General features: G+C 57.1%; 2 protein-coding genes and 1 long non-coding RNA gene across 10 annotated transcripts in view; 1 reads left to right on the top strand and 2 right to left on the bottom strand.

The window, feature by feature from the left end:
- The window catches only part of LOC136021753 (S-adenosyl-L-methionine-dependent tRNA 4-demethylwyosine synthase TYW1-like), a 42,512-nt gene extending 34,259 nt beyond the window's left edge, over window positions 1-8,253 (bottom strand). The window contains 8 exon segments of the mRNA XM_065694287.1: window positions 1,646-1,768; window positions 2,988-3,269; window positions 4,429-4,453; window positions 4,455-4,621; window positions 5,435-5,536; window positions 6,150-6,290; window positions 6,978-7,138; window positions 8,184-8,253. Of these exon segments, the coding sequence (XP_065550359.1) occupies window positions 1,646-1,768; window positions 2,988-3,269; window positions 4,429-4,453; window positions 4,455-4,621; window positions 5,435-5,536; window positions 6,150-6,290; window positions 6,978-7,124 (987 nt within the window). The 5' untranslated portion in view covers window positions 7,125-7,138; window positions 8,184-8,253.
- A 352-nt stretch (window positions 8,254-8,605) lies between these two features.
- On the top strand, window positions 8,606-16,394 carry LOC136021822 (nuclear envelope pore membrane protein POM 121-like). 7 transcript variants are annotated; one of them, XM_065694454.1, is made up of 11 exons: window positions 8,606-10,196; window positions 10,966-11,103; window positions 11,729-11,801; window positions 12,439-12,515; window positions 12,876-12,943; window positions 13,451-13,575; window positions 13,964-14,066; window positions 14,375-14,569; window positions 14,891-14,953; window positions 15,183-15,250; window positions 16,035-16,394. In XM_065694454.1, exons 1-11 carry the CDS (start codon window positions 10,186-10,188, stop codon window positions 16,098-16,100), a joined length of 987 nt encoding a protein of 328 aa, XP_065550526.1. In that variant the 5' UTR covers window positions 8,606-10,185; the 3' UTR covers window positions 16,101-16,394. The 7 variants fall into 7 exon arrangements, with proteins under 7 accessions (XP_065550526.1, XP_065550524.1, XP_065550525.1 ...); XM_065694452.1 differs by having other exon boundaries at window positions 8,606-10,244; XM_065694453.1 differs by having other exon boundaries at window positions 8,606-10,303.
- Window positions 16,395-20,528: 4,134 nt separating this feature from the next.
- On the bottom strand, window positions 20,529-23,655 carry LOC136022171 (uncharacterized). 2 transcript variants are annotated; one of them, XR_010616028.1, is made up of 3 exons: window positions 21,147-21,253; window positions 20,858-20,967; window positions 20,529-20,577 (listed from the first exon to the last, which is right to left on the bottom strand). It is a non-coding gene; the product is annotated as an uncharacterized LOC136022171 (long non-coding RNA). The 2 variants fall into 2 exon arrangements; XR_010616029.1 differs by lacking the exons at window positions 20,529-20,577; window positions 21,147-21,253 and adding exons at window positions 23,059-23,213; window positions 23,533-23,655 and having other exon boundaries at window positions 20,951-20,967.
- Window positions 23,656-24,996: the final 1,341 nt, after the last annotated feature.

Genomic DNA, 24,996 nt, shown 5'->3' with positions numbered 1-24,996 from the left:
CAGGACCCTGACCAGCATCATCTGCAACCACATCCCCTGCAGCAAGTTCCAAAAGTTGAATTACTCAGCAAACAAAGGGCTGACTTTTAGCAGCTCTGAAGTAGTCCCCACCACACAGTACATGATTTGGTAAACCGAGTGTGGGATTTACTTTTCTATCAGCCACCATTTTATGTATTTGAAGGATTTCCTGTTGCCACCCAACCTCCTGCCAATTTTTGTGCTCAGACTCAGTGTGCAAAAGGCACCAGCACCTTCAACTGTGCGCCTGCACCTTCAGAAGCTCTTTGAAACTCCACCTCTTTCCCAAGGGAGAGTAGCTCCCTGAGAGTAGTTCCTAAGTAGAATAGCTACGACTGACAGGAAAAGAGCTTCTGGCATTCACCTTCAACTACTGAATTCATCTGCCTCACCCAAACGACTGCAAGAACCCAGCATCTGTCTCAAGCCCTTTGATGATACTTCATGAAGTGCAGTGAAGCATGGGGAAAAAAGCAGGAGAACAGAACTCAGCCTTGACTACCATCAGGTCAGGCAACAGGAGACAGATGCAAAATTAAGATCACCTGCAGAGATGTGAGGAAACATTTATTACATAAAACTCCACAGCTTCACTCTGCCAGCCCATAAAAAGCAGGACAACAAGGAATTCTGACCATCTGTGACTGGACATCTGTCTTATCCAGGAGTGATTTTTGCTAGAGGCACTACTTGCCTGCAGAAGAGATGGAAGCTGGACCCTAAACTGCTGCAAACTAACCATATTGCACAGGCAGAACCTGCTATTCCATCTCCTATCTGCAGAGGAGTTAACAAACACCACTGACATCCACAGAATCTCTGCTCAAAACCGTTTAGGAACATTTCAAACCCAAGTAACTTTGTGTATGAAGAAGCACCTGATACAACCCTGAAGTGCACCAGTTCTCTTGAAACTTGTTAGCTTGTGTGTGGACAGTTCAGCTACAAGAACCCAAAGCATTGCCTGTGCTGGGAGGGATTACTGCAAGACAACAGATGGTGTCAGACTCATTTTACATAGCTCAGCATTCTGCAGGGGGAAAAACGGCTGAAGGGACAGGGCAGCTCATGTGGAAAAGTTCTTGTTGCACAAACAGCCACTAAAGTGAGGACGTGACTTAAACTGAGATTTAAAACACTAAATCTCCTTGCCTGGGAGGCTGATGTATTCTGTTGGCAGACTGCACACAGAAAATGAAACATGAACAGACCCACACAGGAAGGGAGACAGCAACACCCTGCCATAAAGCAGCATTATGGTTGTCTTTGCCAGGCTCAGCACAGGTCACATCAAGCTCCCACAGGCAGATTTGTGTTTAGACACTGGGCTGTGAATCACAGCAACACAGATGGATATTCAGATCTGAACAGTGGAAGTCATTTTCCCTCCGACTCACAATAAAAGGTTACCACTGCAGTATTTGCTCAGTGAACACGTCCCAGTTAGCCAGGAAGTATATCCAACACACCTCCAAGTATAATCTTCTCTGGGGACAGGTTCTCCAACAGCTCCTATTTTACTCTCCCTTTAACTAAATCCAACCAATTCAAATCCAGCAAGCGTATTTTAATCAATTCAACTGACAAAGACCCGATAGTTCCACACTCGCTGTAACAGCGGTACCTTTGCTTCCTTCATGTGCCTCACGATATTGCCAAGATCTTCAACATCAAGGACAGAACTTGCCCCTCCAGCTTCCTCAGCATCAGCCTCCTCCTCACTACTGCTTTCAAACAGCTCTTCTGCCTGTGTAAGAGATCGGACAAAAATCCAAATGAGAAATGTATCTGAATGTTAAACATTAGATCTTCACCTATGCTAACCAGTGAAATCAGCTCTCACACTCGGAAAAGATATTGAAAAACAAGGAACCAATAACCTGTATAATGTGTACAAGATGCATTTAAACCTGGGGCTTTCTTTGGTGTCTGTTCAAGAGCTCAGTAGCAACAGACTGCCTGAAGCTCAGCCCAGCTTTCTTGCCTCCAGATTATTCCTTTCCCTCATGTGCCCATCTGATCCCATGACAGGCAATTGGAGAAGTCAGTCTCCCAGATGTGATCATCTGGAAGCCTAAGGCCCTTCAATTCCCCCAAGTGCCCCTTGGTGTCTGATGAACAGGGAGTCAAAGATCTGCTTTCCAAGTGAAACTCTTCACACACCAGAAACACTGTCTCCCTTTTTGTGTACAGGCAAGGTACAACAGAAGAGCACTGGTGGAACAGCAATGCTTATTCCTCTTGTTCCTGCAGCAGGCAGCACCCTCAAACCCACTCAGACAGAAGAGACCTTGTTTTCCTACAAAATTCAACATGGCCATCATAGTCATTTCCAACTCAAAGCAAACGCCTTGCCGGCAGGATTCAAGTGCTACAGCACCTCTGGGTCTTGCATTATAGAGCAAGAAAGAGGATTTCTTATTCAAGCCTGCAATCAACAAACACTCCAGAAGAAACACAGATGATTACAGACACACATTCAGAGCAAATACAGGACTTGCTCAGATAACGCTCCCCCAACTGCCTCTGGAAAAACCTTGCCATTCAGGCAAAGCACCTAAATTTCCCCAAGCTGAAATGCAAGTGGGTTAACTGCTCACAGAGAACTAAATGTGAAGTGAACTTGGCCATGAGACAAAGCAAAGGCTCTGAAGAGAACCCAGACTGGCTCCCTGAAGCACGTATCACAACATATACCCTCCTACTCAAGAGGAAGACTCCCTCATCATACACATGCCATCCAGCCTAGGTCCAGCCACCATCACTAATTCTTCGGTCCTTCTCGGGTGGCTTACTCTAATTGCTATCTGCCATGGGATCTCATCCTTCTTCCCCCTCTGCTCCAGAAAAAAAGAGGTATCAAGCTCCCAGGGCACCCCTCTGGACTGTAGGACAAAGGAGGCAAGTGAAACAGTGCTACAAGGGGTACTAAACCAGAAATAAGGTCCCACTGATTTGGGCTTTACCTCAGTATTCTCATATTCTGATGCCCCCTGTTCATGATCTGAACTCTCCCTGCTCTGCTTCCCTGGAGATTTGCACTTCCCTTTCTTGCACTTCCCACTGCAGGGCTTCTTCTCCCCTCTGCAGAGGGCCTGAAGCCGACTGAGGAACTTGGCTTTCCAAGCTTCAAAGTCGGCCTCAATGGTGCCATGCTTGCTCTGGGCCACGTTACAGTCCCCCTCAGCACGAGTCATGATCCGGCTGGCGCTGAGCATCCACAGCCACCTGCCAATGTTTCTTCCAACCTGGGATAAGATCAAAGTTACAGGGAAATTAAATGAAGGCCAAGTTAAACAAAGCAGGCAACTATGAAAGCAAGGAAAAGCCTGGAAAGAGGGCTGCACAGGACTGCAGGACAGGCACTTCTGGACTCTCCCTCACCTGCCGGCTCAGAGCACACACAGTCTGAACACCACCACACCTGGATTAGACATTACGAAAATAATGCTTCCCTGTGAGGGTGCCGAGGTGCTGGCACAGGGTGCCCAGAGAAGCTGTGGCTGCCCCATCCCTGGCAGTGCTCAAGGCCAGGTTGGACACAGGAGCTTGGACCAACCTGCTCTAGTGGAAGGGGTCCCTGCCCATGGCTGTGGGCTGGAACTGGATGAGCTTTAAGGTCACTTCGAACCCAAAGCATTCTATGATTGAAAACACCTCTGCTACCAAACCCATGAGATAAGGGGTGAGCTCTGGAAACAAGCTCCGTTATGCTACGCTTGGTCAAAATGGCCACATGCCTAACACATTTTCTGTGGCTCCAGTTACACAAACGTAACAACCACGTGACAAGTCGTGCCATTTTTCTGACCAAGATGAAACTCATTACAAGGCTCAGATACTGCTGCATGCCCACTTCTATGGGCAACCTGTGCCAGTGCCTCACCAAAATCACAGGGAAGATTTTTTTCCCTAATGGCCATTCTCAGTCTCCCGTACGTCAGGTTAAAGCCATTCCCCCTTGTCCGGTCCCTGCAGCCCCTTATGCAAAGCCCCTCCCCAGGTTTCTCATCAGACCCTTTAGGCACTGGGAGCTGCTCTAATGGCTCTGCAGAGCCTTCTCTTCTCCAGCCTGAACCAGAGCAGCTCTCCCAGCCTGACTCCAGAGCAGAGCTGCTCCAGCCCAGGAAGCATCTCTGTGGCTCGATCCAACAGCTCCACAACCCACGTGTTGTTGCCCCAGAGCTGGATGCAACAGAGGGAGGGTCTCACCAAAACAGAGTGGACGAGGAGAACCACCTCCCTCAACCTGCTGGCCACACTCGTTTCGGTGCAGCCCAGAACGCCATTGGCTTTCTGGGCCAATCCTCACACAAACTACCACTAACGGGCAGGTATGTAGCATTTAAGATAGCTCAGCCTTTCAGAGGAGCAGCAGTCAAAGAAAGGTGCACAGGAGATACTTACCGTGTTGTAATGATCAACATACACAGTTTCCCAAGCCAAACACAGCATATCTCAGGCCCTTCAGATAGGCTTTCCCAAAGCGAAAGTCATTCGCAGCCTCTTCTAACCACCTACAGAACCAGGCTGCACTCTCGGTTGGCTGCCCATCTGTGTAGGTAGCCACCAAGAACACACAGATGTTCCGGCTGGTTGTCTAAGAACAGAAACAGAACACAAGAGAAAAGATCACTCCATGTTTCTGAGCACTTTAGGAAGAGAGCTGGAACATGTGGGCACCCGAAAGAAGTCAAAAGATGAGATTTTTGCTGACTGGCTGAATGGGTTTTGGTGCTGGATGCTGCAGGCGATAATCCCAGCAGTGGTGGATGGCCATCCTCCCTGCAAAGCCATCTTAATCATCTTAATCAAATAATCATCTTAACCAAAAGAGAACAAGCTCTCTTTCCCCTGCTTAATGGAGTGGTAAAACAGAACGGGACACCTACCTTTACCACCCCAGTCAACAGCTTCCAAAACAAGCTCTTGAAGCCATAACGCCCCCCATACATTAAAAGAGCAACTATCAATATTGACAGAAGAAAAACCCATCAAGGAATCCCCAGCACGAATACGAATACTGCTCACAAGAAGTTTCTAAGTCTAAAAGCTGCAGAAGAATCACCATCTACTTACTCCAGGTTTGAACCCTTCCCAGGCGGACACTGTCACAGACAGAACAGGGGCCCTGGTGCAGACACTGTCCATTACTCACAGCTGAGTTACAGAACTGGCTTGTACAAAGCCACGCTCAGCGTCACACGTCCTACACGAGCCTTTCCTCGCTACTTTCAGCATTTAGCTATTTGCTGCCAAGGACTGATGGACTGCACTTGCTTCCATGGAAGGAAAGCAAATTTCAACACACAGCTTTGGGGATTTCCAGGATAACTGGAGAAAATACAAGACAACAGCCTTCACAACCCCAGGGAAAGCTTGCATTTATTATTCCCATTTACAACACACCTACCTCCTCTAACAAACAATCGTCTGGATCATAGTCTCCCATGCTAATGACTTCCACTGGCACATTAAGGGAAATAACTGCCTCAGCAAGAGCTCTGGCAAACCTCTGAAAAAAGAAACAGACAGTGACCAAGTGCTACAACCCAGGTACCTCAAAGGTCAAACAGCCCTGCTGTGCCCAGAGACAAGACTTCTCCCAGCACAGCAAGAACATACTGGCTGGAAGAAGAGAATCACATGCATTTTATGATTAATGAGCTTATATTTACACACACAAATGAAATTTCTTTTTGAAGAAGCACCTGAAAGAGCACTTCTCTCTAAGGAGACCAGCTAGCAAATTAAGAGTATATTCGAGGCCAGGGTGGATGGGGCTTGGAGCAACTTGCTCTAGTGGAAGGTGTCCCTGCCTGTAGCAGGGGGTTGGAACTGGATGAGCTTTCAGGTCCCTTTCAACACAAACCAGGCTGGGCTTCTATAATATTGCAAGAGTAAACTTGAAGCTCCATAATAATGTCCCTACTGCATACCCCACATGAAGGCAGTAGTAAAGCTCTTATTTTTATATACTTTTCACTTATCTTTCCTGTTGGGCAACAACTTCTCATGACCTAAGGAACTCTGATTTTTACACACTGTAGTGTTTCTAAGGCAAGCAACATACTCGAATCTCAACATTTCAACTCAACGTCATGCACATGGAAAAAAGCAACTCATACCTTTGCCGTGCCAGTCTGCGACCCATAGAAAACCTTTACCCCAGCAACATAGACCTCCTTCCTCTGCGGGGTGGCACGCCCATTGACTAGCTTGTCTTCTGCGCCTTCAGAAGAAGCAGGATTCCCAGTGGGTTTTTCACCCTGTGGAACAAGCACTGTGTCGCGTTCCATCCCTTTTCAAAGCGATGGTAACCCCATTGCATTGAAAATTCCCCAAAGCATTGAAAATTCCAGTCCTCTGATGGGACTCTCAGCACCATGCAAATGGAACAAAGCATTTGAGTGTCTCTCACCCTACACAAACACACAAGTAGCTATCTCCGAACTAGCCCACGCTACAACACGCTCATCTCACACACTGCTGACACAACAGGCTCCAGCTGAAGCCAAGAACTTCCCAGCTCATGCGGCAGAACTTCACTCACCTGAACGAGAAGGATTTAAATTCCCGAGTGGCCTAATCCCACTCTGCTCCCCAAACCAGCCCAACCTTATCATTAACATCACAGGAAACGGGAGAACACCGTGCAGAAGCAGAGTGATTTGCCTGAAGTGACAGAGCAACCCAGGCTGACACGCTCCCTCAGTAACAAATGGGAAGCGTTCGGCTGAGCTCTGCTGTAACAGCGGAGCAAAGAGGGCGTTCAGCTACCCACAGACATAAAACAACCCAGACTGAGGATTACAACCACCAGACACACTGAACTACAGCTGGCACGGGCAACAACCCACAGTGAAGTGGCACATTTCACTGCACCAGGGGCTGCCTTTCCCCAGCAACCGCTCGCTTCCACACACGGATTTTGGGGCTCTTCTCAAAGCACTTACATGCTCTGTCACCTTCTTCTGGGGTTTGGAGGTGGAGAACTGAATGACGATCCAAATGCTGATCCCAAGAGCAACCGCAGAATAGACGTAAAGCCTGTGCAGCCATAAGGACACCAGGCAAGTAGAGAAGAAGCTCCACGTGTCCATTGAGACATCTAAATCTAAAACAGATCACGGATTTAGCCAGAGCGGATTCCACCAGCACAAACTGAGAATGAACACAACAAACCCAGCCATCCCACACCTGCAGGCTCAGGCCAGCGGCCCGATGCCAGGCACTGCAAGAAACAGCCTTTGGCTAAAAGCAAGGCACTGCAAGGAGCCTTCACCTCCTCAGAGGGGCACCAGCCGAGCTCCACCTCTGCTTACACTGTCCTGGGGAATCTCTGGCCTCTCCTCAGACAGCACCAGTTCTGTTACAGGCAAAGGCACGAAACACGTGGGCTGTGCAAGTGTCTGAAAGGAAACAGCCCCTGCGAAACACCCAGGGCATCATCCTGGCCTTAGTGTTGCACACATCCAACGCCTGCAGGTCTCGAGCTACAAAGCTCCATGGCAAGGGGCAAATCACCTCCAAGCGCTCGCTGCTGAGCACAACCCTTGCTCGGACACCTGAGGTGCCGCACTGCTTACGAGAGCTTTGACGCGCTTTCGAGGCCAGCCCAAAACCTCGATTCAGGCCGCAGCCCTGACGGGAAGCCCTTCCCCAGCAGCACTGAACCTCCCAAGGAGCAGAGCTGGGAGCGCTGCGGCTCCCCCAGCGAACCCCTCGAGGGGCGCTCCGGGCACCGGCAGCACCCCGGGAACCCCGCTCCCCCCCCGCGCAACCCCTGCAGCTCCCCACGGAACACCCCCCCCTCCCCCGTGCCTCACCGCCGATGGAGCTGTGCCCCCGCCCCTCACCCCTCTGCCTGCCCCACACCTGCCCCTCCGCACGCACCATTGCCTCCTGCCCCGAGCTCGCCCAGCACAGGGCACCACGGCAGATCCTCACGCAGACCTCTCGTCCCCTCGCCCCGACACCACCTCACGGCTGCTACCCCACACCCGGCCCTTCCCCACCAGAACACCCTCCCCGCTGCAGCTCCCTGCCACACACCCCCGAGCTCCGGCACGGCCAAGCCCGGCTCCGCCACTCCCGCTCCCTCCCGGCCCCCGCCCGGCCCCCGCACGGACACCCGCCCCCCTCCGCTCCGCGGCCCTCACCGCCGCACAGCTCCCGCCTCGGCCCCGGGGACGCCGCTTCCGGACGCCTGCGGGTGGCGCCCGCGGAGCCACAGGGAGGCGGGGAAAGCGCAGGGACGGGGGCGAGGAGCCACGGCAAAGCGGAGCCAGCCAATGACAGCACAGCGCTGGGCGGCCCGGGCCAATGCGCAAACAGCGCTGGGCGGCCCGGGCCAATGGGCAAACGGCGCGGGGCGGGCCGGAGCGCATGGGGCCGTGGGGCGGGGGAAGCGCTTCGAGATCGCCGCTACCGCAGCAAAGCCCTGGGCAGGGGCAGGGGCAGGGGCAGGGGCAGGGGCAGGGGCAGGGGCTAGGGGCAGGGGCAGGGGCAGGGGCAGGGGCAGGGGCAGGCGCAGCGCAGCGCAGCGTGAGGGCCGGCCGGCGCTGCCAGGGCCGGGTGCGGCTCCGGTCTGTGGGGGGGATCCGGTGTGAAGACGTGGCTGTGGCGGGGGCAGCGCCGGGTGGGAGCGGTTGTGGAGCCGAGGAGCTGGCGAGGCCCGAGGCGCGGGGAGACGGTGGGAGGGGGGCCCGGAATGACGGCAAGAAACCGCGCTGGGAGGCAGCGCCCGGGGTGGAACGGGGAGCATCAAGTTCTGCCTCCTGGCACAGCTGCACAGCCGAGGCTGGATGAATGGCTGTGCGTCTCTGCCCGTGTTGCGGTCTGCTTCTGTCGGCGGTGTTCTGCAGGGAGCCCTTGGGGATGCTCTGAAGGCACCTCTGAGATCAGACGACAGTGAAGAGCCAGGGCCAGGTCGGCTGCCCCATCACCAAGTGCTGCCTCTGACTACGAATGCTCCCCATGGTGCTGCAGCATCCGGTTTGCAGAGGGTCAAGGACAGACAAGTGCCTTGGCAGTGGCAGCCAGAGGAGTCTTTATGCTCTCAAGCAGAGGTGGATGGGCTGAATGAAGCACCTATGGTGCTCCCCAAGCCCAAGGATGGCAGCAGCATCCTCTGGGTGGCTGGGAGAGGGCAGGCACAGAAGGTGGGAAATAGGAGCAAGCAGGATGGGGCAGCCGCGGGCTGCACGTGCAAGAGCTCCTGCCCTTGCGTCACCGCTTCCTTTCAGTCACCTGCAGCTCCCCTGGCATCTGCTCCCAAAACGCTCCCTTGAGCAGCCCCCGAGGACCTGAGCCAGCCCCAGTGCTCCAGCTGTGCCCGCTGCATGGCAGCACTGGGCAGGGGAAGAGGGGAAACCAGAGGGCTGGAGATGGAGCCCTGCCTCCCATGGGCAGAGCATGAGCATTCCTTGCAAGGCCCCTTGGAAACGGCGGCACAGCAGCAGCACCCTCCTCTGTCCCCAGCTCTGAGCAGAAAGACCTGAAGGAAGAGGAGGGCTGCACGTCTCAGTACCACACATCTGTCCCCAGCAAGGACACCCTAGATTACAACGCGTGCCAGTGCTGGGCTGTCCCCCGAGAGCTCAGGAGGAGCCTGCAAAGCCCTTATGAGCTGTAAAGACCAAAGCTTGCTGCGCCTGCATCAAAACCCAACCAGTTCCAAGCACAGCTTTCCCCTGAATGTCAAGCGCGGCGCTCGGCAGCTGCTGAGATCAGAAACGCGGTCATTTGCCTTGGCTTTGTTATTTTCCATGGGGATTCCCCATGTGCCCGCGCTCCCTCCCGGGAAGTCGGGTGCCCCTGAGCTGGCCCGGGGGGGTCATGGCCAGGGAGATGCTCAGGGGAATCGTGTTCTGTGGGGCCCATGTCAGCGTCCCCCCCATGGTGCGTGCCTGGCAGGTGTCCTGGGTTCAGCAGTAGCAGCCATTTTTCTCCTTCTTAGTGGCTGGTGCAGTGCTGTGTTCTGATTTTTGGCCTGGGAGCAGCGCTGATAACGCCGATGTTTTCAGTTGCTGCTCAAACGTTTGGTCTGGCCGAGGACTTTGTGAGCCTCATGCTCTGCCAGGGAGGAGGGAGGCCGGGAGGAAGCAGAGACAGGACACCTGACCCCAACTGACCAAAGAGGTATCCATAGCACAGCACGGCATGGCCAGGAGGTATCGGGGAGTTACCCGGAAGGGTGAGGGACGGCAGGGTTGGAGGAGGTATCGGTCAGTGCTCGGCTGGGGGGCATGGGGCGAGTTATCGGTCGGCTGGTGCTGAGGTGTTGTATTCTTTCCGCTTGTTATTTCCTTTATCATTATTATGACTGGTGGCAGCAGCAGTGGTTTGTGTGATACCTCAGTTACTGGGCTGCTCTTGTCTCAACCCGTGGGAGTTGCATTCTGTCTGATTCCCCTCTCCGGCCCTCCAGGAGTAGAGGGAGGGAAAGAAGGGGGGGAGTGAGTGGGCGAGCTTTCGTGGTTGGGTTTAAACCACGACAGTCGGGCACAGCGGGGCTGTGGAAGCTGCAGGCACGGGGCCGAGGGTGGGCTCGGCACAGGGCTGGCCCAGGCCCGCGGGCGGCACGGGGCTGTCGGCAGCAGGCGGGTGGGACGGCGGGGCCGGTGGCACAGGGCCACGAGCTCGAGAACGCGGCCGCTGCCGAGGGGCCGGGGCGCGGCTCCCGCAGCGCGTTCCGGGCCGGGGGCCGTTGCTGCTGCGGTCGGAAGCGATGGCGCTGCCGAGTCCCTGGCGCTGGCCGTCGGCGCTGCCGCTGGCGCTGGCAGTGATGCTGACCTGCCTGGCGCAGGGATCGCTGCTGGGAGCGGCGCTGGGCGCGGGGGGTGCCTGGGTCGCGCTGCGGTCCCGCCCGCCCGCCCGGCGCCCTCCGGCCCGGTTCGTGCCCCCCCCGCGCCCTCCCCGACTTCTCGTTCTCCCCTACAGGCCGAGCCTCATTGCCTATTTCCCACCTCCATGGGCCCGGGCCTACCGGCGCCCGAGCTTCAGCAGGGCCGGTAACGGCCGCCCGGCCACAGGAGTCGGCCGCAGGGACAGGGCCCTGACCCACGCCACCTGCCTCGGGTGAGCGCGGGGGTAGGATGTGGGTGGGATAAGGACACGGGTGGCCCAGGGACACAGGTGGGATAAGGATGCAGGTGGAACATGGACACAGGGGGGATAAGGACACGGGTGGCCCAGGGACACTGCTGTCAGGGATGCAGGTGGCACAGGGACACAGGTGGCACAAGGATACGGATGGCACAGGGGCACTGGTTGTCAGGGCTGCAGGTGGCACAGGGACACAGGTGGGATAAGGACGCAGGTGGAACATGGACACAGGTGGGATAAGGACACGGGTGGCCCAGGGACACTGGCTGTCAGCGATGCAGGTGGCACAGGGGCACGGATGGGATAAGGACATGGGTGGCACAGCTATGGCGGTGCTGGGCCCATAGCTCTGCCTGTGGTGCTGCCCTGCCTTCTTGTGCAGGGGTCACTGCTGGGAGCAGTGGGGTCCTGGCGTGCGATACGGCCCTGCCTGCCCGCAGGCTCCTGCTCCCATGGCCCCTAATGACGGCTCGGCTGCAGGCACCGCCCGTGCTGAGAGCACCCGGTCCAGCCGCTCCTGCCTTGAGGCAGCGCGGGGGGAGGACGGGACCGGGCCCTCCCGCCGCTAACGCCGGCGCTGACCGTTGTGTCCCCGCAGAGCCCCGCCGCCGACCGTGCGCCGCCGGTTCCCGCTGCCGCCGCACTGGAGCCCCAGCACCGGGTTCCCGCCGGTACGCCGGGACAGTCGGATGCCCAGGGGCTCGCCACGGGCCCGACGCCCAGCCCCGCTCCGCAGCGCAGCGCGCAGCTCTTTGCTTCTCCCCGCTCTGCAGGGGGGACACCTCCAGGGAAAGGGGAGCACAAAATCTCTGCTGCGCTGACAGCTTTTCAGGCGGAGGCAGCGGCACGCCTGGGAGCCCTGGGGTCCCACTTGGACGCGGGTCTCCTCAGCACCCGCTGAGCTGTAACAAAGCACTGCTCCCATCCTGGGCTGGGCTTGCAGGTGTGGGGCTGGGCCGCAGTCGTGGCTGACGGAGCTCTGCAGCTGTGCAGGGAAAGGTTTTCTCCGGGCCGGGCCAGTAGGGAAGGGTTTGCTGTGTCTGGGCCAGCAGCGTCCTCCCTCCCCATCGCCTCGCTCATAACGAGCCTGGAGGCCGCTTGCTCCCAGAGTGGATCCAGTTTGGGGTGCTCAGGCTTTGCCCTCCATGGACGTTCTGGAGGGGAGTTGAGCAGCGCTGGAGCAAGAGAGGCTCTGGGCTCGGTAGCCAGTGCCTGGGAGATGGGATTTACTCTACGGTGATGAGGAGAACGGGAGGCTGTGCTCCCCAGAACCAAATTAGTTACTGCTGGTCTCCTCCTGTGTTCCAGGAGAAGCGGATGTGTGTGGGGAGGCCCCCACAGTCCTGCAGAGGAGTCTGCTGTGCGGTGCCAGAGTGGACAGGAAGGTAAGGTACTGCTCAGCCGGCGAGCGCCCGCTTGTCGGTGCCAGCTGGGAAGAAAGCGTTCGCCTTCCCAGCCATCCCAGTACCCAAGTCCTGCTCTCCACCGGAGCCGGGGCGCTCCAGGCCCCTGAGACGTGGCTGCTGGGCCAGCCAGCTGTGGGGAAGCCCTGGTGTTGTGCCGATCAGCATCCCTGCAGCCTTGTTCCCCTGCGGTGCTGTGGAGCAGCAGGACAGGGTGGGTCCGACCAGGGCCCTGTGAGCAGCAGCGGCTCCCAGCCGGCGTGTTGGGTCCTGGGCGTGTTGGCTCTCGTCCTGCTCTCAGGGCAGGGGCCGACCCTAACCGGCTCTCTCCCGCTTGCACAGCGAACGGGAGGTGCGACGATGGAGCCGCGCGCCAGCGACACCGACCAGGGCTGTGCACGTGGAGGAAGGTGAGTGCCGCTGGGGCCCAGCTCTGTGCCGCGGTTGGCTGGGCCACCGGTGCGGGGCAGCTGCGGGCCACGAGGTAGCTCAGGTCTGCCGGTGGGATGAGCTTGAGGTGTCCCCTGGAAACCAGGAACGTGCTGGCCCTGCGGCGGTGGCGTTTTCTCCCGTGTGCCCATTGTGGGTAGGGCCCCGTGGCACAGTGCGAGATGCGGCCACGGCTGGCGGTTTGTGTGGTTTGTGGTTGGGGTGGGCAGCGGGCAAGGAGCGTCTGTGGCGGTGGGAAGGGGCCGCTGGCCCGTGGAGCCCCAGCGGGCTCTTGGGACAGCTTCCCCGTGGATCTGCTGTGGCCAGGTGCTGCCCCAGGGCATCGCAGCCTTGCCTGTGGCTTAAGGCCCTGTCCCTGGCTCTGCCCTCCAGGACGGGCACCCAGAGAGGAGGGAGAAGGGAGAACCCCCTTGGTGCAGGCCAAACGCCCCTGCTGGGAGCTGCTCCTGACTTGTCTCCTCCTGTAGCTGTTGAGAAGCCTGAGCAGAAGCGGCGGCAGTCCCCGAGCCCACCACCCTCGCCGGGAAACGGAAGGCCACGCAGGAGGAGCATCTGCCTGCTGGTGCAGTGGGATAATGAACCCCTGGTGCTGGTACGTCGCTGTCTCGCAGCCTCTTGTGCCCTCGGCTGGGGACAGAATGTGCCCAGTGCAGTCCCTGCAGGGCTGGGGCAGGCTGAGCTGCCTGCCTTGGGGCAGGAGCTCTCGTCCTTGGCTGGCTGGGAAGTGATGCTCTCCCCTGCCCCGGTGTGTGCTGGCTGTGCGTGGCTGTGCTGCCCGCTGCCGGAGCAGGTACTGGCTGGGCAAGGCTGCTGTGCCCTCAGCGCCAAGCCGGGGACCAAACGAATGGGGACCAGAGCTCTGTGGTGGCTGTGGCAGAACCACGGCTTCCCGGCTCTGGCACCAGCCTGCTTCCACACCTCCTCCAGAGCGGCTCTGCCGGCTGCCCTGAGAAGGAGCTAAGCCGCTGCTCTCTTGGCAGCCCCCTGCGCCGGACCCCGGCTACCCCATCACGCAGGAGATCATAGAGGAGGAGAGGAAGGCAGCGCAGCAGCGGTTGCGCCGGCTCCTGGGGTATAAGGCGGGTAAGGGCAGACTGGGAATGTGAAGGGCAGGGCAAGGAGGAGACAGCCATGGCGCGGGCTGGCAGGGCCGTGGGGTGTCCGCGCAGCGCAGGCTGAGGAAGCTCCTGGGCCGGTGCTGCCTGGTGCTCGGCTCTGAAACTCCTAGAGCCTGGTGAAGGCTCGGGCGGGAGAGCTCGTGCCCCGCAGTCCCCAGGGTGATGGGCAAGGCTCCCCAGGGCCGGAGCTGTGAGCTCTTCGTGCTGGGAGGCTCTGCTAAGGGGCAGTCCCGTACAGCAAGTTGTGGGTCCTGATTTCGTGCTCCCTCCCAGAAGATGAGGTCCCCAGCACCAGCGGGGAAGGCACGTCCCTGGACACAGCCATCGCCCAGGGCTCCTCGGGCACCAGCCACACGTGGGCAGCGTCTGCGGCCTCAACATCGGTGGTTTCTGGGCTGGGCGATGCCAGCACCACCGGCCTCACTGACAGCAGCCAGCCCAGAAGCGGGAGCCAGCCCGTGCTGGGAGGTGAGTCGGGGCGGACGGGGCTTCTGCGGGGCTGAAGGGCAGGCTTAGATTTAGGCAGCAGCTTTCCTGCCGCACCTGGCTGAGCTGCCCGGGCTCAGCAGCCCCGAGGGGCTGGTGCTGGGGCTGTGCAGAGCCCTGCCGTGCAAAGGGAAGGTGCTTCCCTCCCTCGCTGCCCCGGGGCGGGGAGGGGAATCTGAAATGCCCTCCTTGCCCCCTCTGGATGCACTGCATGCATCGGCTCCTGCGGGCGCTGCCAGCTCCCTAAAGCCAGGCTCTTCCTCCTTTGCTGCCCCCGGCTCACAGTGCTGTGTTGCTTTCCAGGAACTCCTGCACCCTTCTTTGGCCAGCACCCCTCAGGCCTTGGAGAAGGCGTCGCTTCCCCTGGTAGTGAGGGAGTTGGTGCTTCAGCCTCGAGGAGCTGATGGGTCGCCTTGTCCCCTTGGGCTGGGGGATGGTGGAAGGGCCGGGCTGTGCCGTAGGAGCCGGCTCGGGGGTGGCTGCTGGGCTCTGGGGATGTAAAACCTTCCATTCCCCCTGGGATAGGGATGGTGGTAGCCCCGCTGCCAGCTCGGAGTGCGGCTGCAGAGACCTGAGCAGAACTTTGTGCTTCCAGGTTCACCCAGCCCTGCCTCTTTGAACCAGGCAAGATCCAGGACCCGGGGGCCTTGCAAGCGGCTAAAGGCACGGGACCATCATTCCCATAATAAGTAACGGCCAGTGCTGCTGGCCCCCCACCCGCGGGGCTCTGGTCCAGAGCAGCCCCGAGATGGGACTGGAGAGATGGGGCCAGGCCCCTTCTTTGCTGCCAGCAAGAAACCGTGCTGGGTGGCAGCGCCCGGGGTGGCACGGGGTGAACCCAACTCTTCCTACTGGAAGATCTCCCCCCCAGGGCTGGATGAACGTCTGCATCTCTGCAGCCTTTCCTTCCTGGCTTTATTTTGCCGGGTTTCCTAAGGTGCAAACCTTTGCTCCGGCCCTGGCAATCCCTCCGCTCCCTTCTCTTCCCCTCTGTGCTCGTGCCCCTCCCCATGTTTGGGTGCTCTGGAGCCAGCTGGGGAGTCCAGAGCGGATGGGGATCCTCCCCACATCCAAACTGGTTTCCATCGGGGGCCCACCCGCACCCGTTTGGGGTTTACCAGCTCCCAGGAGCTGCGGTGCTGTCTCCCCTGGGCCGTTCAGTGGGAGAGGGGCAGAGGCTGCCAGAGTACCCGGGAGCTGCCCCCCTGCCCGCAGGGTCCCCACCACCCCCAGCAGGGCTTAGCTGCCGGCTCCTTTACTCTGAGCCCTGTGAGTGTGTGTGTCGGGGGAGTCTAAATTACAGAAACCCCACCAATATTTAAATGTTCTTTAAGGGAATAACGCTCTGGTTTTAGAGCTGAGCTCTTACAGCAGCTCCTTGCCTCTAAATGGTGATGGACGTGGATGTGACTAACCCTGTCCTCTTTGGTGTTTGTTCTCCCCCAAGGAGGAAGACCGCTCCGATGCCAAGTGGCCTTTTGGGCCGCCAGCAGCAAAACGCCAGCGCCTCTGAAGATCAACCGAAGATTTTGTTGTTCTATATTTGTTCTTCGCGTGTTCTAATATTCTTGTTCTACTGCTGTTCTTCTGTTGTTCAACTGCAGTTGTTTTGTTGGTTTATTGTTATTTATATTTTTTGGGGTTTTGTTACACTTTTGTTCTACCCTTGTTGTAACAATTAAACTAACGTTTTTACCATAATTTCACTATCATTTTACTCTTTTTTAACTGTCAATATGTAATTCCCACCCCCACCCCCCCATCTCCTCTTTTTATGTCCCCACTTCAAATAAACAGGCTGTGTTCACATCTGCCTTCCCTGTGTCTGATTCCTGGGCCAGGGTGCAGGGTGCCGCTTTCCAGCACCCGCTGCTTGAGGGTACTGGCTTCCCCTGTTCAAACAGAGCGGTGTGGTCAAACAACAGTTATTATTATTATTATTATTATTATTATTATTGCTCTTTATTATTATTATTTCACTGGTGTTCCTCCACTTTGCTTCTGCTTCGAGCAGTGGCAATTTCAGTGCAGGACTGCACAACTGTGCTGCAAAGGACAGTGGAGAGACAGAAACTCTGCTCTGGGTCATCCCTACAGTAATACTAAAAGCATGGTGCCTCTGGGGCTCTTTGGATTCTGCTCTGTCTATGGCCAAGTATCCGCTTCTCACGCACAACCACCAAACGCTTTGGTCACGGAGGCGAATTTCATGATCACAATTGTACTATCTTAAAACTGCTTTACAGAAGTGCCTTGCTGGAAACCACTCACATGGCTCTTCCTGCTTCCCCATTCCTCATGCTCTGAGCTGAGAAATGAAACAGAGCTCGTAGATCCCGCTGCCAGGGCTGGGTTAGTTCAGTGAGACCATCCTGTAAGTGGGTGCGCTGCACTGCTGGGTGTTTCCATCAGCTGTGCTGTGCTTACTAGGTGTCAAGAAGCTTACTTTCAGAGCAAAAGCTCAAGGAGGAGCAATGACCCAATCTGACAACCAAGCTGAGCTGATGGAGTTTGAGAGCTGATTCATGTTTTGGCTTCCGAGTGCAGGACCTGAGTTTGAGAGCTGGAGCCCTTCTGGACACGCTGTGGTTTGTATTGAGTCGGTGTTTGCCGTGGGCAGACTCCAGCCCAGCCCAGGGCCGGCAGCAGGGAGCCCTTGGGGTTGCTCTGGGGACACCTCTGAGATCAGATGGCAGTGATCTCTTGCCAGGGCCAGGTCGGCTGCCCCATCACCAAGTGTCACCATAGGGGTGAAAACTGGGTACGATGGAGCAGCCAAACTTTTAAACCTCACCGCTAAACCTAACCCAAACCGGGAATCCTAAAACTAACTCTATACCTAACCCTAAACCTCAGCCTAAACGAAAACCTAATCCCTAAGTCTAACCTTAACCCAACCCCCTAAACCTATCCCTAACTCCTAAACTTAATCCTAACCAGAACACTAATCATAACCCTAACCCCTAAATCTAAACCTGACACTAACCCAATCCCTGCCCTTAACCCGAACACTAAACGTTACCCCAACCCTAACACTAAAGCTACCCCGAACTGCAGCCCTACCCCCTAACCCAAACCTAACTCTAAACCCCCTAGCCTTAACAATAACTCTAACACTGACCCTATACTTATCCCCTACCCCTAATGCTAACCCTAACCCAAAACTGCTCATGTACCGGGAGGAGCAGTTTGTAATCCACCTCCATCAGCTGCTGCAGGTGTCTGAGGAGTGGGCACTCAGTCAAGCCCCAGAGAAACTCTTCCTTTATGCACTGGGAGCTGCCTGAAACGTCAGGAGCCGATTCACTACCCCTGGAGAACACCGTGGCCTGACCATTCCTGGTCACCCAGCCTCAGCTTTGCATGGTCCTTTCCCTCACCCACTTGGAACGCGCACCTCTTCAGCTGGGGACATGACTGCTCCTCAGACCACACCAACCACGGCTCCCCCCTGGCAGGGCCCCTGCTGCTGCTCCCCACCTGCAGCACACTTTGAAGCAGAGCTCACATCGGCTGCGAGGGCACACTGAGGAAGAGGCAACGAGGTGCCTTGGCACTCCCAGAGACCCCTGCACCCCCGTGGGGCACCCAACCCACTGCCTACAGGCCCATGGCCTCCCCATCAGCTGGGCGAGCCCAGCAGGAGGCTGGGAGCCATAGAAAGGATCTTTGGCAACTGGCAAACAAAGTTGCTGCTTGTCCCGAAAGAAAGATCCCGGCAGGGGCCAAGGGCACAGCCCCGCCTCTGTGCCTTGAGCACCCGCTCAGCTGCAGCCTGGGGCAAGCTGGGCTGTGCTGCAAGGAGCTGCACTGGGGACAGGGCAACCCCAGCAGCTCAGAGATGGAGTCTGAGCAGCAGCCTGGGCCCTGCAGGCAGAGCAGCTGCCATCAGCCTGACTTGCTGTGCTCAGCTTGGTGCTAACATGACCCAGCTCTGAGGGAGAGCCCATTCACCAAGTCCTGGGTCCTTGGGAAAAAAGGCATCTCCAGGGCCGTGTGAGCCTTCCACCTTCACCTCCTTCTGAGCACTGAGCCTGGGGCAGCAGCTCTTGTACAAGGAAGAGGGGGGTGCGTGCGTAATGTGGGCTAGCCCTGAGCCAGACTGGGGGCAGAGCATGGCAAAGGCTCTGGTATTCCCAAGTGCACCTGGTTGGTATAGAGGGAAGCGCTCTGGTCAGGAGAAATAGGAGGAGAAATAGGTTTGAGGAGGTGGGATGTAAACATCCTACCCTACAGCCCCCCCTTCACACACACTTCATCCTCCCGGAGGGTGCTTCAACACAGGGCCTTCCCCTGGAAGGTGCCTCTGCTGGTGCCTCAGTTCCAGCCATAGGAACTGGAAGGACTTTTGTGTCCTTTAAGGGAGGAAAAAAGACAGAAAAAGAAATGGAGCTGCTCCTCTCAGAGGGGAGAGCAAGCTATGGCTTGTGCAGTTGCAATCCTGCCCCAGGAAGGTTTTTCCTCTCTCTGCGACTTTCCCCACCTGGAGTTGATTTAATCAGTTCTGCCTGTCCCAGGGACTTGCAGCAGTGCTGTGATGCTGTTTCTCTGCAGTCTGCAGAAGGGGAGAGCTCTGTCTGGACGCTGTCCCCAAGGAAGCCATGCCGTTAGAGTATCTTCTATGTAGGCCAAGTCAGAGCCCCGCAAGACCAGGGCTTTTTGGGAACAAATGGCACACAGAGCATTAACAGACTGCCCCTATGTCGTGTGCTGCTGTTCAACCTGCCTGGGCTCGGGAAGCATCGCTGCCAGCAGCTCACAGAGCCTGGGCAGGCTGTGGGTGCCCAAGAGCCAGCAGTTTCGGGCTTCCTGCCCTCCTCCTGCACAGCCCGCTCTCAGGCCCCCAGGGGCAGGCATTATGTCCCCTCCCGTGTCTGGAGAGGACTTTCAGAAGTGTCCCCATGGCCCTTCAGCTCCCCCCTGCCGTTCTAACCAGCAAGTGTCGAACGAAAGGCTCAGGAACCTCAGCAGAGCTTTGGCAGAGCCAAGCTACCCAACCGAAAAGCTGCCCCCCATAGCTTCCCTCTGCCCAGGCACGCTTCCTGCCTAGGGTTTCATTGTCCCTGCCTGGGGCACCTCTGACACAGCTGGCCTCCAGGTACAGGGCCCTGGCTCTACAAGCCTCTGGGTGCTGCCCTGGCAGCTCTGTTGCCCTGGGTGCCCAGCACTGTGCTTCCTTCTCCTCTTCCCTCCTCTCCTCTCCACCCTCCACAGCAGAGCTATGCAGCCATGGCAGGGCACACTGCCAGAGACCAGAAGGCGCAGGGACCACCAAGCGCAGGGCTGCAGCCGAGCTGCTATAGCAAAGCCTTGGGACGGCGCTGCCCTTCAGGAGTACTGAAACTCCTCTGTCCTGCAGTGGCCTTGCCCTGCCCCACCAAAGCTCACCCACCGCTGAGTGCGTATTCCACAGCCACCAAGGAAAGACCCACAGTGTCAGACACAGTGCTTTGCATAGAAGTCTTTACGGATCAGATGGAAGCACTGCTGCTAACAGCCTGGCTGGCCGGCGCTGCTGCTTGTGATCCTGGAGGAGGCTTTTGCTGGACATCGGTCTTGGGAGCCTCTGTGCCTCAGAGGCTTTCCAGGATCCCACTGTTGTGCACCGGACGTGCACCCCAGAGCTGAGGAATTGAACACAAAGCTCTGTAGCCTTGCGTGCAGAGAGAGGTGCAGAGCAACACTACAGCTCTAGTCAGGACACATGGTGAGATCTGCTTCTGGCTGGAGAGATCAGAGCCACGGTGCCTGGGATGCGATCCCAGCCTGCAGCGCTCCACACCATGAGAGCTGTCAGGAGAAGCCCCCCTTGGCCCAGGGGTTGCAGGAAGGCAAAGGAAGAAAGGGCAGTGCTGGGCAAGGGGTATGTTTGGAGATCCTTACATGAGGGACTCCTCCTCACCACCACAGGAACGGGCTGTTCTGCTACTTCCCTGAGGAGGCGGGTCGCTGCTTCTTGCAAAGCCCACAGGGTCCCTGGGGAAAGTCTCCTACCACAATGAGGAGAAAGTCTCACATCTTGCCCAAGACCCTCCTGCCTCTCCCCTCTCCCAGTCATGCCCACCCTATGGTCCCACTCAACCCAACAGTGCTGACTGTGTTTGGGGCTGCAGAGAGGCACCAGGCATCGAGGACTGAGCCGGCACATGAGAAAGGAAAGGATGCTATCCTTGTCCAGACCCACGGCTCTGGGATTTGCTTCCCCCACCCACAGCTGGGCCATCAGCCCCCAGCTGGCCCAGGTCTGTCCTGAAGCTGGCCCACACTCACCTTTGCACATATGAGTACTGTGAATGGCAAAGACTCAGCCTGTGCTCTGGGCTCTCCTCATCCTCTCCTGGTGGCTTGCCACCACGTGGGAATGCCACGAATGCAGGAGCCTGCACAGAGAGAGGTGAGCAGAGGAGATGTGCCTGGGCAATGGGAAGGTGCCTCAAACTGGTACAGTCCCACAGAGGAGACTCAGCCCCCACGCTCCCATGCCTCAGGGACCTTCCCACCCTGGCTCCCTGGAGGACAGGAATGCTCTTTCCCTAATTGTTTTTCACTGCGGCAGTACCTGGACCTCTTGCTTTTCATTCCAAGCCTCCAGGGGTGCCACTTTCGCCCTTGTCTTCTGCTGGTACTTCTTGCGCAATGAGTCCCAGAACTTGCATTTTTCCTCCTCCTCGCACCCATAGACCGGCGCCTGCAGGGCCATGGCAATGCAGCAGTGGGCACTGTCAGTCTCCCCTTCAGAGGGCTGGGGGAATTTTAGCTCTCCCCCTCCCTCCCGCCCCTTCTTTTCAGCCCCGCCATCAGCCCTGGTTTGCTTGCAGTCACAAAAGCACAGAATCATCAGGGTAGGAAGGGAGCTCTGGAGATCATCTGGTCCTACCCCCCTGCCAAGGCAGGGCCACCCAGAGCGGGTCACACAGGAGCAGATCCAGGTGGGGTTTCACTGTCTCGAGAGAGGGAGACTCCAGCCCCGCCTGGGGAGCCTGCTCCAGGGCTCTGCCACCCTCAAATGAAAGACGTTCTTCCTCACGGTGACGTGAAACTTGTGTTTTAGTTTATGGCCACCACTCCTCGTCCTGTTGCTGGGCACCATTTTCTCATAAGAGATGCTCCAGACCTATAGTGATCTCGGTGGCCCTCTGATGGACACTCTCCTTGACTTTCTTGTACTGCAGAGCTCAGAACTGGACACAGCACTCCCGATGTGCCCACACCAGGGTCGAGTAAAGGGAGGAAGATCTCCTCCTTTGATCTGCTGGCCACACTGCTCCCAATACCCCCCAGGATACTATTGGCCCTTCTGGCTGCAAGGGCATACTGTGGCTCACAGTCAACTTGTCATCCACCAATACTCCCAGGTCCTTCTCAGCAGCAGCACTGCTGTCTAATAGGTCTAGTCCACACAAGCCTGAGTGCAGAGTCTTTCTGCAATGATCCCCGAGCCAAGTGACCACAGGGCTGAAAGCAACGTAGCTGCTTCCTACCCTGGCCAAGCCTGGCAGGGCCACCGCCGTTAAGACACTTGCAGAGCAAGTCTTTGGGTGTTTCTGGAGGTGGCATATTGAAGGCTGTCTTCTGAATGGACAGAACAACCTGAAAACTTCTGAGGAGGAGTGCTTCAGCTTTCAGCTAAGCACACGGCGAGTGCCCTTGTTAGACACAAGATCCATGGCACTGTGCTCTTGTACAGGTGGATACGCCAGAGTCCCCGCACGAGCCCATGGCACATACCGGTCCTGCCCTGCTCTTCCCTGGCCAAGCAGGGGGTGCAGGTCGGGGGCCATCTTCCCCCAGCTGGCTGCCGCGTGCCTCTCTCCCCGAACGCTGCCACTGCAGCACCGCCAGCTCGCTGCGGACGGGAGGGCAGGAGGAGGTGTGAGCACACGGAGCCCCGCTCCAGCTGGGGCTCCCAGGCTGGTGCCTGCCGCAGCTGCAGAAGGCAGCTCTGCCAAGAGGCCCAGAGTAGTGCCCCCGTCCCCCGCTGCTGCGGGCTCAGGGAGGACGGGCACTGCAGGAGAGGAAGGAGAAGAGAGGCCTGTGCCTCGAGAGATTTACCACTTGAGCTTGTCCTCCAGATCTGCCTGCTCATCCCTCTGCCCCCTGCGCTTGCGGGCGACGTGCCTCAGAACGCACGTCACCACCTCCCGCAGGGCCCGCTGTGTCCGTGGGGAAAGGCTTCTGCAACAGCAAGGACAAAGTCTCCCTGGCCCTTCAGCACTGATGCTCCTGCCTCTTCCTTCAGCCAGCCCCGCACATACACAGTCCCATTTAAGGCACGAGGAATTTTAGGCACCTGCTTTGGCCCCTGTCATCAGGCTTTAACCCAGCTCATTCCCATGGCTGGAAAAATTCCCAACCCTCCATGTGGCCCCATGCACCAGCGGTTGGCTTCCTTGACCAACCACCTACGGCACACAACCAACCCCCCCCCCCCCCCCCCCCGCCCCAAGCCTTGGCTGGACCTGATACAGTACCGCTTAGGGGGAACAGGGTCTGCCTCAGGGACTGTGGGTGGCTCTTCCTCGGCATCTTCCCTATCCTCCCTCATTATCTCCATGAAGTTGGTGCTTGACTCCCCCATCTCCCAGCCAGTCAGGGAGATTGATGGTCGCTCAGAGGTATTGAATTCCTGCACAGGAAAAGACTCTCACACAACAGCCCCACACCCCCAGGGTATCACTTCCCAGCATGCAGACCCCCGGGTCACTTCAGATCACTAGTGGGACAGGAAACACCAGGAGAACAACCTCAGCACACCCCTGGGGTGGTGCCTGAGGGTCACCAGGGTTTCATTACTACTGTCACCCCTCTTGCTCAAGAAAGGCAGCAGTCACCCGCTCAGCTTTGCTGCAGCAACGCTACTATGATGGCTTGGGTGCTAGAGGTACAGTGCAATCTCAGTCTCCCTGAAGGAGAACATGCTCTTTTTCTGCAGGAATTCAAAGTACCTGGCTTTTCAGTGTCGCCTTTTCTCTCCCAGGCTTCACTTTGATTGCTGGCACGGTTGGACGTTTTCTTTTTTTCTCTTGCATCAGCTCTTTTTTCTTCTTTTCCTCCTCAGCCAGGTATTTCTGGATGTGTTTTGGAAGCTTCTGCTTCCTCTTTAACTGTTTATCCTGGAGGGTGACCAAAATGCAGCATTAGTCTGCCCTCCAGAGGGCTGAGCTGGTTTCATTCCTACCCACTCTGCCCCTTCTCTTCTGCCTGTCTGTCCACGCTGGTTTTCTCCCAGGTTCCTGCAGGCTCCACCTAAGACCCCGTCTGTAATGACCAGGGAGTTAAGTGACCACCAGGCTAGAAACCACCTGGCAGCTGGCTATCCCGGCCAAGCCTTGCAACACTGCCAACAGAAACATCCGCAGGGAAGGTCTTTGGGATGCTTCATGAGGCTAATGGAAGTGAAAAAATGAAAAGGATATCCTCAAACGACACAGTAACCTGCCTCTCTTCATGCAAGCCTCAAAGCAACTAGTCAGTTGCTAACACACTGTGGGGCATCTTGTGAGAGTTGATATGCATGGAGCGATGCTTCTCTACAGTCCAGCACGGCACAGCCACTGCAGCAGCCCGTGTCACGTACCTTTTCTCTCTTCTCAATGGCTCTGGCAATGAAGTCCACTGTTCTGACTGCGCCCCCAGAAAACACTTTCTTTTTCTCCTCCTCTTCCTTCAAGATGGCTCCCTGGGTGGCCGGCAGCTGCCTGCAAAGATACAACAGGGTGTATTGGCAGGAGTGCGGGAGGAGCTGGTTCGGGCATCTTGTGCTTCTGCAGCAGAATGCGCTCTCCTCGCCTTCTTGGGATCAAGTCCTCAGGGACAGAGAAGACCCCAAGCTCTCAGGCTCCAACGTGCCCAGCAGCCCCACTAAATCTCAGGATGCCAAGGCCTAGGCCTTTTCTTGCCAGAGCAATGAGAGGAACAGGGTCCTATGCCCAGAGATACCCCCAGGTCAGTGTGCTGAAGTCTGCTCAGTGCTCTGAACTACAGAGTGCTTACGGGCTGTAGCAGCAGGTTGGGCACTGGAGACAGTGTCTCAACACAGAGGACAAGACCCCATAAGAAAAGCCATCCTGCCATTGAGCTCTCTTTGGACCTTCTCTTTTGCCAGCCACAAGGCAGGCATTAGCATAGAAGCTTCTGGTTAATCAGAGGAATCCTCTGCAGTAACTCACTGCAGAACACTGTTGTCAGTAAACAGAAAAGTCAGGGTCATTCCACTCTGAAGGGAAAGCCAGAAAGACCTTCTGCTCCTGGAATGGGCATTTGCAGCCAGTTACTCAGCACATCTATACACCAGAAGCAAAGAAAGAAATCATGCTGCCAGCAGTGTCCCAAGAAGCTACGAGGCACTTGCCATAGACCAAGAAAACATTCATTAGTGGGACGTGGCATAAACCCCACTCTGAGTTTGT

This window comes from Lathamus discolor, chromosome 14 (genome assembly GCF_037157495.1).
Source record: "Lathamus discolor isolate bLatDis1 chromosome 14, bLatDis1.hap1, whole genome shotgun sequence".
Lineage (NCBI taxonomy): Eukaryota > Metazoa > Chordata > Aves > Psittaciformes > Psittacidae > Lathamus > Lathamus discolor.
This window is presented reverse-complemented; position numbering and strand designations above follow the sequence as displayed.

Bases quoted from the DNA above. Each gene is read 5' to 3' on its own strand.
- LOC136021822 (XM_065694447.1), top strand. From the start codon at position 10,754: ATGGCGCTGCCGAGTCCCTGGCGCTGGCCGTCGGCGCTGCCGCTGGCG. The intron at 13,576-13,963 runs GTACGTCGCTGT...CTCTCTTGGCAG, and splicing joins ATAATGAACCCCTGGTGCTG to CCCCCTGCGCCGGACCCCGG. The intron at 15,251-16,034 runs GCACGGGACCAT...TTCTCCCCCAAG, and splicing joins GGCCTTGCAAGCGGCTAAAG to GAGGAAGACCGCTCCGATGC.